The sequence below is a fragment of the Balearica regulorum genome, chromosome 26 (assembly GCF_011004875.1).
Source record: "Balearica regulorum gibbericeps isolate bBalReg1 chromosome 26, bBalReg1.pri, whole genome shotgun sequence".
Lineage (NCBI taxonomy): Eukaryota > Metazoa > Chordata > Aves > Gruiformes > Gruidae > Balearica > Balearica regulorum.
In genome coordinates this window covers 485,611-495,939 of record NC_046209.1, presented here as the reverse complement: position 1 = coordinate 495,939, position 10,329 = coordinate 485,611, and the positions used below count along the sequence as shown (strand labels likewise).

Here is a 10,329-nt window from a genome sequence, read left to right as displayed (position 1 = left end):
TCAGAAGCAAAGAATACAGAAGAAATTTATTGAAAGCACAAGTACAGACTGGCCAATAACTGCTTTCTACAATCTGAACAGTAAATAATGGAGCTACAGAAAGGTACAAAGGTTGTTATAAAATAGTTTTAATTTCATTTCTTTTTGCATTACAAACATTCTTTGAAAGAGGCAATGGAATTCTGATGTTGTGTATGCTTACCCTCCCCACCCCACCTTCCACAATACTGAACCTGTAATAGCTGTTATCAAAATATACAATACATCTGTTCACCATAAAAAACTGGGTTTTGCTGCCCCCTCATGTCTTACAACAGGTATAAAAAAATTATAAATATGTACACCCTTTTGTTACTCACATTCTTTACATGCAAACACAGGGATCCAAAGGAAAAACCCACAACTGCCTGGGTTCCGGGGTTACCTCAATTCATTTGCTTGCGTTTTGCAAAATATATATAGCCTGTGGGTTGACCAAATCAATGTTAAAGGCCACCAGACAGGTTTCAGTCCAATAAGCCTCTTCCCAGTGTCTGGGGCGAGGTTGATTGAACACATTTGAAGGTCAAACCACAGCTCTCCCCTCGGGTTGCACAGGGATGCTCGGCAGTGCTGCCTGGGGCAAGCTCCGGAGCACAGCCCAAGGGCCAGCGCTCCCTGGCTGCAGGAGGAGCGGACTTCCCACTTCAGAGGAAGGGAGATGAGCAAATTAACTCTGACGACAACTACCACAATACCTGAATTTGCCCTCCTGAATGTAAGATGCTGGCAAGGAAACACAGAGCTTTCCAGCAAGGCAGATCACAAGGCTTCACTAACAGGCTTACTCAGATTTAGAGGTAACTGAAACCAGCATCTACTTGTCAGCCGAATGGTTGCTCGGCTCGACTGGGGCAACACTTTCATTGAAGATGGTTTCACACTCCTCAGCCACAAGCCGAAGACTAAGGCAGACAAGGATTACCCATCTCATGCCAGCAACCCAAGCTGAACCCTCACTCAGACTTCACACGCTTCTCCAGCATAATTCACATCCTCGAGAGTTCAGGGAGGAACTAAGAAAAGTTAAGACTTTTCCAAACACTCAGTGCTAGGCAAGTCAAGAGCTCCCACACTAAGCAAGGAAATCGTAACTTGCAACACTAAGACAATTAAAAACAAACTTTGGTCCACAATTTGCAGAAAAACCCTGAAAAAAAGTACAAGATTCTTGTTATTTTGCATCCGAACAGGTTGCAGGTTAGAGGGAAAATGTAAGGCAACATCGGATTACACAAAATAGAAGGCAGAATGGCCCGGGAAAGAGTTGTAAGCCAGAAAAAAAACCCAAAACAAATGGTTGTATCACTGGGAAGAAAAAAAACAATCCGCTGCATTCTACTTTTAATAAATTCCCTTCCTATAACTTAAGAGATCTGGGCTTATAGGTTAAAAAGGTAAAAACTTTAGCCTGGGTCCTTTTACTTAAATTCACAAGCTATTTGTGCTTGTTTTCTCAAACATGTTGCTTTAAAAGTCTGCTTTGCTTAACATGTTTTATCGATATCGTTACATTACTCATCCTCAGTCATGACCTCAGCCTGATAACTAAATTCCTGCCCTACAGTTTCAATTAAAAAAAAAAAAAGAGTACAGTATACAAGGGTAATACCACAAAGGAGTAAATTTAGATTACGTTTATACCATCTTATCATTCTATAAAAAGGTACTTAAACTATTTCTTTTGCATATAAAGAGATTAGGATATTTGGTCAACTGGAAATATTGCTAGGCACAGATGACAGCAACGGCATCAAAAAGTATAATACAAGAATTAAAACAAAAAGCTCAAACGCTGAAGACATGCTATAAGAATGATGGCAGAGCTACACTGGTCTTGTTAATCTCAAATTAGGGGCACGAAGGTGACTCACATGAACACCTTTCTAAGTGTGGGATATCCAATAATTCTTCAAATCCTAGCCAAGTATTTAGATATATATACACACACAATTTTGACAAACTCATAATGATTCGTCTTCACAAGCGTCCAACAGTGGTTAATTTTTGTCTCTTGATCAATGCTCTTGTGAAGGGCAGAGCCTGGTGACTCGCTATCGACAATGGAATGTAATTTGTCTTGGGAACACTTCCCCACCCAGACCTTTCCGCTCAGTCTGAATGGTATGGACAAAGGATCTTAAATAACTCCCACATGAAGGTTTGCAGATGGCGATAAACCACAAGCAGATTGGAAAGTGGCATGAAGACACGATACTATGCAGATTGAGACATTTCATGGACAGTGGGATACAACTGCCTGAAGAGTCAAAGCCCAGTATTTTCTTTATCCACTTTGCCAGCTTCACTTGTCCTTCGCTACAAGCTGATCCAGTAAGCCAGAGCTCACTCATTCCCCTCAACTCTCCCAATCCACTCCCTGCAGTTCAGATGTTTTCCCCAAAGACGTAAAAGGTTTAAGGCACAGGACAGCAGATGCACAGTTAAGGTAGGATCAATGCAACTTATTTTTGTGCTGGGCGAGTTGGGAGCTCCTATACACCACGCGTTTTGCAAAATCCTGACTCAAAGGCGCTAAAGTGAATTTACACAGTGGTTTTAGGTCTTTCAAGGCATGGATGGGTAAAGAAAATAAAAAAGGCATCAATGTGAAACCTGATAAACTTGTTAGGATCTGCTTTTTGGGGGAGAAGGAGCAGGAGGGGAATTTCCCAGAGCAGGTTCCAAAGTGTAAACTTTAACTTGTGATTTTTATTTGAACAGTCAAGATTGTTACCCATCACCGCAAGGTTAGCAATATGAATTAGATTTAATTTTTTTTTTTTTAAAAACCGGTAAACTGATTTCTCTTTAAAAAAATAAAATCTCTGGTCTTTTAAGGTCACTTCAGCTGCATTTTTAAAGTGGCTTTTTTTCTGGAATGATGGAAGTTGAAACCCTAGTGTTCAGCCTTTTAAGGTCAAGGCTGAACCCAAGAGGTTTTAAGTCAAGTCCATTTTGTCTCACGCCTTCCAAAGCTTTAAATGGTGGACTTCGAGAAGGACACACGCAGGTGATGATTCTCACCCAGGTCATGATTATGGAGGTCAATAAGGGACTGAATGGCTTCTTCCACAGAGCCCATCTGGATCAGAGCCATTTTCCGGTCCTTCCTAACAAGACACAAGTTGAAGTCACCTTCAGTTATCAGTGCACACAGAGTTTGCCTAACACAATGCAAGTTTTCTTATCTAAGCACTCAAGGCCAGCAGAAAATTAACTACCCGGGTAATTGCAATGTGCTTTCACATAAAAGAGTGTATCCATACGACAAACATGGATACCCAAGCTTCTCACTCAGCTACCTTAGTTTTCTTCGACTCACATGCACCATGTGCTCAATCCAGCGTTACTCTGAAACTGTTTATTTCAAAGAATCAAATACTACATTAGTGAGGATTCTGCTCACCTTTCTCTTAGCCCAAGTTGGAATTCAATCAGAACTAAGTGCTTCTACCCTTCTCATACTGAAAAGCCCAGTATAAGTGCAGGACATAAGAGAAAACACTTACTGGAAGAATTTGAATCCTTTGACCATCCCACCATTGCTTGAAAACAACATCTTGAGGTCTTCTTCAGTTATTGAAGGTCTGAAACAAGTAGTTTTTCAGTTAAATGTACACTGACAGACTAAAGTAATCTCCAAAAACCAATTCTCACCAGATCCTTTTCTAAATTTTCTACCAGTAGCTTCTTGGACTGGAAAGGCTGTGAGGAGCCACAGGAAGATGGGCAAGCTTCCCTCCTCTAGCAGCAGAAAGCTGACTGTATTTACTCACACAACATTTGCAAACAGTTGTTTTACTCGGCTGTGTAGGAACTCTCCATGCAGATACTTACGGAATATTGGACAGATGAAGAGTGGCAGAAGGGGGAAAGATGTTTTGGAAGTTTTTGGAGCCTGGTTTCTTGAAGCGATGTAGAGGAGAATTTCCATAGTCCTTAGTTAGACCTTGGTCTTCCTGTCCCTCACGGGGGAGCTGTACTGTCTGGTGCTTGGACAATGTTATACGGATTGGCTTCCCGTGGAGCTTCTGGCCATTTAAATGGCTCATGGCTGCAACAGTTAAAGACACCGCTGACTACAATGGCATTTCAGGTTTGTTCAGACATTTAAAAATCAAAGCTAGAATTTCATTCCAGTTCTTCCCTAGGCAGGTACCACATCCTCCAGGAACAGCATGACAGGCATTGTTACTCTGCCTTATTGTGTTGTCTGTTTAGTTTCCCTCTAGACTATCTTGCACAAACAAACCATACCTTCTCTAGAGCTGCCCCAAATCCATACTACACATACAGGGAATGCACAGAAACACTCAGGTTTGGGTTTTTTTGGAAGAGAAGACAGCACTGCTATTAAAGCTTTAATTACCCATTAGGTCTCTTAACACCAGCAGTCTGATTCTTTTAAGCTTGCTTACCAAGCTGGGCCTGGTTTCCATCAGCCATCTGAACTAGGGCATTCTCTTTCTTATTAAATAAAATCTTCACCCTCTGCACATCACCATAGACTCCTTCAAAAAGTGAGGAAACAAGAACAGTCTTAGGTAGGGGAAAAATGAAGTCTCATTCAACTTAATATTAGCTAATCAATCCAACAGCAAAAACATTCATTCACAACCAGAACTGATCTCATTCCAACCATGGCTACTTATTCTGCTCTAATTAAGGAAAATTCTTATATAGCAGAATAATAATGGAACAATACATTATAGAAAAGATACTGGGTTTCAGCAAAAAGCAAAAAATCTTACTGCCAGAAGACTGGACAACTTAGCATGCTATCACAATTTAAAACTCTTATAAAAAAGACATGCAAAGCAATAAACCATGCATAACTGAACATAAAATAAAGGCAAACTAAATTAAATAGCAAACTAAGTAAACAATGTAAAAATGAAATTATGCATTCAAAAAATGGCAAACTGCAAACTGTACATTTTTGAAGTATCAAAAAGTAATCTCAAATAAATGAAAAACAAGGTAATAAAAAGTGTGAATAATAACATACCGAAAAGAATAAAGAGGCATTGGGGTGTAACTCTCTTTAGAGAACAGCAGAGCAAGGCAGCGGAGGGACAGGGAAGAGGTAAGGAATCGAAGGGGAGAGCGAGGTTGCACAAATCGTCCACAACGAGGAAGGGCAGAGTCCCCGCAGGAAATGGCGAAATTGGTTGATGGATGATGAAGTTTTCAAGATGGTTAATATTGAAGGGCAGGTTGGTTTCCGAAGAGCAGGGTTTTTTTTTTTTTTTTTTGGAAGGGGAATGTTTTTATTTTTTGTTTCAAGCAACAACAGGAAGCAGAAGTACCGTGCAGTCAGTTGGCAAAGAAATTCCGGATCAGGGGAAGAAAAAAAATTCAGGGATGGGGAGAAAAGAAAAAAGTAGCAAAAAACACAGGTCAGTAAATACATAAGGAAATATGTAGTGTTCCATCAGTCAGATTTATAGAATTCTACATACAATAACTTGTTTACAGAAACAGTTAATAGGTTTTACCTAGTGGAACACAATGATAAAGAAAAGGCATTTTTTACTTAAGATATACAAAGAAATAAGAGACAGTATCACAACAGAGTGACTTCTATAGGCTTTAATGTTAAATTAAATTGCAATGGTATTCCCTAAAATTTGACTAATTTTTTTTCTCCAATTACAAGCATTTCTTAGAAGAAATGAGTCCATGGCTCAAGCCAAAACCACAGCTGTCTGCTGCTTTAGGGCCAGTGACACAGGAAGCAATCCATATTGCAATACTTAGCTCTAACAGAACAAGGAAAGTCCAATTTAGATTCCAATCGCTGCCTTTAAAGTGGAAGATTATCCAGATGGGCTGCCGTACCACTGCAGAAAACCTGGAAGGGCTGCTAGAAGCACTTGCTGTAAAGGACCTTGGTACCTCATTTGCCAGGTCTGTTCCCTTCCATCTGTGGCCTGACCTCACAATGCAAAAACCCAAAAATCACTGTTGCTTATCCAGAAAGGCAGGAAAAGCATCTCTGCTCCCAGTGACAACACTGACTTTGCATGCAGACAGGAGTCGCATTCAAAGTAAAAGTCAATGCAAGCTGAGATGCACAGGCTTCTTCTACTCATCATGGAACGGAAATACGGAGTAATTTCGGTTACCATGATTCTGATTCAGAAACAGCCTTATATATTATTGCAGAGTAGTCACTCCAGAGAAATACTGTCTCTTAACTAACTGGTTGTGGCACAGGTAAGTTTCTACAACACTGATTATACAGGCAATGGAAAAAGTTTCAGGTCTGTTAGTTCACAGCTTCAGTACAAGTATCAAAGTCTCTCTAGCCCAAAGATAAGCTGGATGGATAGCAGAGAGCTCATCAAAAAATACAAGGCATGAAATAACTGCTTGCTCCTACTCAAACAAGAACTGTGCGCACCGTTCAGCCACTGCTCAGAGCTGTGAACACGTGCGAATTAAACAGCAGTACAGCACAGTCCTTTGTCCTGCCACTGCCATCCAAGACCATGCAAAATCATCTCAAGGAACATGCACTGGACAGTATGACACTGGTCAAGAGTGACGATGCCACCTCTTAACACTCAAGACTTCTGTTTGAACAGCAAGTCATGGGATCCAGCCAGAGATGGCAGTTCCTGGAATGGCAGAGGGGTTCTTAGGTAGGAAGAGCAACTCATCCAAACCAAAGCTCTATTGCAGTCCCTGCCATTATTTCATGCCCTGGAGAAAACAGTAATGACAGATAAAAAGAGTAGTCTGAAATATTGATTCAATTGGTTCATCTCATCAAGAGTTAAATATTTTGATCGTTCATCACATCCAGGCTTCCCCTTTGATGCAAAAGAGGTTTTGTGGTTACTCTGACATCACTAGTAAGTCTTATAGCTTTGCAAAGTAGTATTAACTTGTGTGTACAGTCCCACCAGTTCGAGTGTTTTTCAGCAGAGACTCATCATACTCTACTGCACACACTAGAAGGTTCTACACTTTCAATCCAGCAAAGAGCCAAAAGCTGACTGAAGAAAAATCCAAGGTACCCATATCAAATTCTCTTATGATGCTGTCTTTCCTTAAAGGAGATTTTTGTTCAAATATTAGTTGCTTTATTTTTTTAAAAAAACCCAAGTGTTTCAACTCAAAGTTAAGTGGAATTGAAAATGTAAACTGTGAGCTGTTAAGGGGTTTAGCTAAGGAAAAAACTTCCAGGAATCTTGGAAAGGGAAGATGTGCAAGCATATGGCAGAGGGAATACTGCACAGGTACAAGGTCAAGCTGGCAGGGATCCAGACACTACACAGAAAGAGCAAAGGTCAGAATGAACTCTCTCTGTTGTTCTGAATTAATGTATTAAAAACCAGAACATGCTAAGGAAAAGAAAGAACAACATGACTATTCTGTGACCCAAATGACACTATTCCATGGGGATGGCAGGGAGACTCCAAATAAAAGAGGGAGCAAGGGACAGGCATTGTAGTCTGTATGGGACAAGAGCAGGCAGGCAGCATCCTCGGCTTTGGACCAAAGAAGAGCAAGATTTTAATTTGAGATGGACTTTCTCATTTCCCTTCAGCAACTAGAGTACTGATCTGCTTTGAGTTTTAGAGCTGGCAGAGCACATCATCTGCTTTTCTAGTTTTGCCGTTTCCTTTAGGATACAGTAGGATTTCACTTTCAATGAGTTTCAGCACAATCTGTGTTCAGAAAGTGAAAGCAGAAGTAACAGGAAGGAGAAAAAAAAGTAAAGTTAGGACTCCACTAACCTCAGGATTCAGATTGCTAACCAGCAGAACAGAGTTCCCTGCCCCAGTGAGGCCGGGAATGGCAATCCGTCCTGCTGCAGCCGCTGCAGCTGCTGCTGATGGGATAGCCAAAGGAGCTAGTGCTCCATGAACATTTGGAACTGACAGGCCTGGAAATTAAAGAATATTAACCAGTAAAGAAATCAACAGCATGTACTCTAGTGTATTTGCTGCACCAGAAGGGAGAACAGCACACCTTCTGTAACATGCACAGGATCATTCAAAACACAGTGACCACAGATTCTAAGAGCAACTGGAGCCTCCAATTCTGGTGCTGCAGGAAATGTCATGATTTCTATAGCATTTGCTCTTGCAGTGCCTGGTGCTTAGCAGGTGCCTCAATTGTTGACTACAATATTTTGCATGTTTCACAACAAGCAGAATCAGCACAAAGCCTCAGCTCTGGTGGTGCAGGAAAGGTATTACAAACAGTGCATTTGTAAGGGTCTTTCCAACCAGTGCATGCCAAAACCACTCTGTTCTTTAACCATGCATGTAACAGACACTGTATGCTATCAGCTAATCTCTTCAGAGAAACATTAACGTTTTATTTATAGGCATTTCTAGGTTGCTCACAGTAACAGCTGGCACCTCACTGTATTAGCCCTCCAAAGGGAAGAGCTTTAGAGTTCAAGAAATAATTGCTAGTAATCAATTAAATGAAATTACTTCTCAGTCTGGCATTGTCTATCTCCCCAACAGGACAGGATATTAACAAAACATTAATGGTTCAACAGTTTGAGCTGTGCTTGTTTGTCATAAGCAAGGAAATTCCATCAAGTTACAAGAAAGTCAACATAGCTTGGTACACTATGAAAAACAAAGCAAAAATTGTTTAGTCTGGCACTGCAATGAGTGTATTTAGCACCACAGTGGGCTACTTCAGTAAGTAGCAATAATTTGTTACCTGCAATAGGAGCTGTAAACTTTGCAATGCAACTGTAACAGTTTCTGTAATTAGGTTCATGTTTAAATACTAGCTTTACTTAAAATGTTTAAGAAAAAAAGACACAGATTCCTTGCTTTTGATCACATGTACAGCTGTCAAAGTAAGCTCCCAACCTCTGCAACCACACGATGAAATTCAAAATACAAAAAATTTTATCTCTTCCCCCTATTATTTCAAATATTGCCTTTACTGTCCCTCCCACCCCACTACTCATATTTTCCTGTGACTGGGATATTGCCTACCCAGAGGCGCTACAGCTGCACACTCACATTCCTAGTTCAGATTATGTACTGACACACCATTCCCTTCTGTGCCTAAATGCCAGCATTTAGAATTTACATTACTAACCCCCCCCCCAAAATATTGCTACTTAGCTTTAAAACATCAAGATACTTCAGCAAGAGAAAAACCTATATTAAATTTCAACTTACGAAATACAGTACCTGCAGCCTGAGGAATTGCAAAGGTAGGAGGAAAGCCAGCTCCTGCATATGGAGAAGCGGAGATTATTCCTGGGGCACCTGGGAAAGATGCATACGTTATACAAAGACAGCCAAAAGCACGAAAACTCTAGACTTAGCTGAAACATCTTGATCTGTCCTTCAACATAAGCATTTAGTTGAAAGATGAACCCTAAACCAAACAGTAATTCAAAAATGCCTCTAATGTAACATTGAATTTAAAGAAATTAGAAAAAGTATTCCTCCTCCAACTCTGCTGTTCTGAAGCAGCTATTAGAATATAGCCATTGACCAGAACACAAGCCAGCAGCTCCTGTAACTGTTTAACCTCAACATAGTTTTCAAAGTATAGGTTACCACACCCCAAGTTATGGCTGAGTCCATACTGTAGACAAGTCAGCAGATGGCACCAGTAGCCCAGACAGCTGGAAAGACAGTCCTCACCCAAATGGAGAGGAACTTTCAAAGCAGCACCACGCACCTACGTCCATATGTTCCTACTAGTATTTTGCACTAGTTTGATTCAGTGGTTCCCAAATTTCCCTCATTAGTCACACTGTATTCCAAAATTCCGCGTGAGCAAATACACTAAGATCACGCCCACCCCCCACCCCCCCTTCTCCAACTGACACACAGCTTCACTTGAAGCTCTTCAGCTCGCACTTGAATTCTCACCAAAAGCAGCTGCCATGGTCTGATCAAGAGCAGGCTGGTTATCCCCAGAAGGTAGGTCTGGTCGAGTATAATCTCTGCTCTTATCATTATTGTATTTTACATTGAGACTTGTAAGCTTTGAGAAGTCTATGCGCAGCGTACAACAGGCATTGTAGATATTCTGTCCATCTAAAGACTGCAAGGAAACAAACCATTCTTTATCCAGGATGCATTTATACCAAGATCACAGCAACAAATCTCTGAAGAGACAAGGTGTTACATCATCCCAGGTACCAGTGGGTATCTTGAGATGGAGCAGGGATCTTGCTTTGTGTGAAGAAAGCACTGCTTCATTTCATCCCTTCTGCATTCACCCAAGTTAGCTGTACTGCTCTTGGTGGGGAAGTCCACTCCCACTCACAGGTTTGATTGCCCT

General features: G+C 40.9%; 1 protein-coding gene across 4 annotated transcripts in view; it reads right to left on the bottom strand.

The window, feature by feature from the left end:
• Positions 1 to 10,329, bottom strand: part of PTBP1 (polypyrimidine tract binding protein 1) — a 31,280-nt gene continuing 20,951 nt past the window's right edge. For 3 of the 4 annotated variants that reach the window (XM_075776678.1, XM_075776675.1, XM_075776677.1), the window contains 8 exons: positions 9,915 to 10,089; positions 9,210 to 9,299; positions 7,791 to 7,939; positions 5,051 to 5,084; positions 4,461 to 4,553; positions 3,880 to 4,096; positions 3,552 to 3,629; positions 1 to 3,152 (listed from right to left, as the gene is read on the bottom strand). In XM_075776678.1, coding sequence (XP_075632793.1) covers positions 3,020 to 3,152; positions 3,552 to 3,629; positions 3,880 to 4,096; positions 4,461 to 4,553; positions 5,051 to 5,084; positions 7,791 to 7,939; positions 9,210 to 9,299; positions 9,915 to 10,089 — 969 coding nt within the window. In that variant the 3' untranslated portion in view covers positions 1 to 3,019. The remainder of the gene's footprint in view (positions 3,153 to 3,551; positions 3,630 to 3,879; positions 4,097 to 4,460; positions 4,554 to 5,050; positions 5,085 to 7,790; positions 7,940 to 9,209; positions 9,300 to 9,914; positions 10,090 to 10,329) is intronic. The other variant, XM_075776676.1, reaches the window with a different exon arrangement.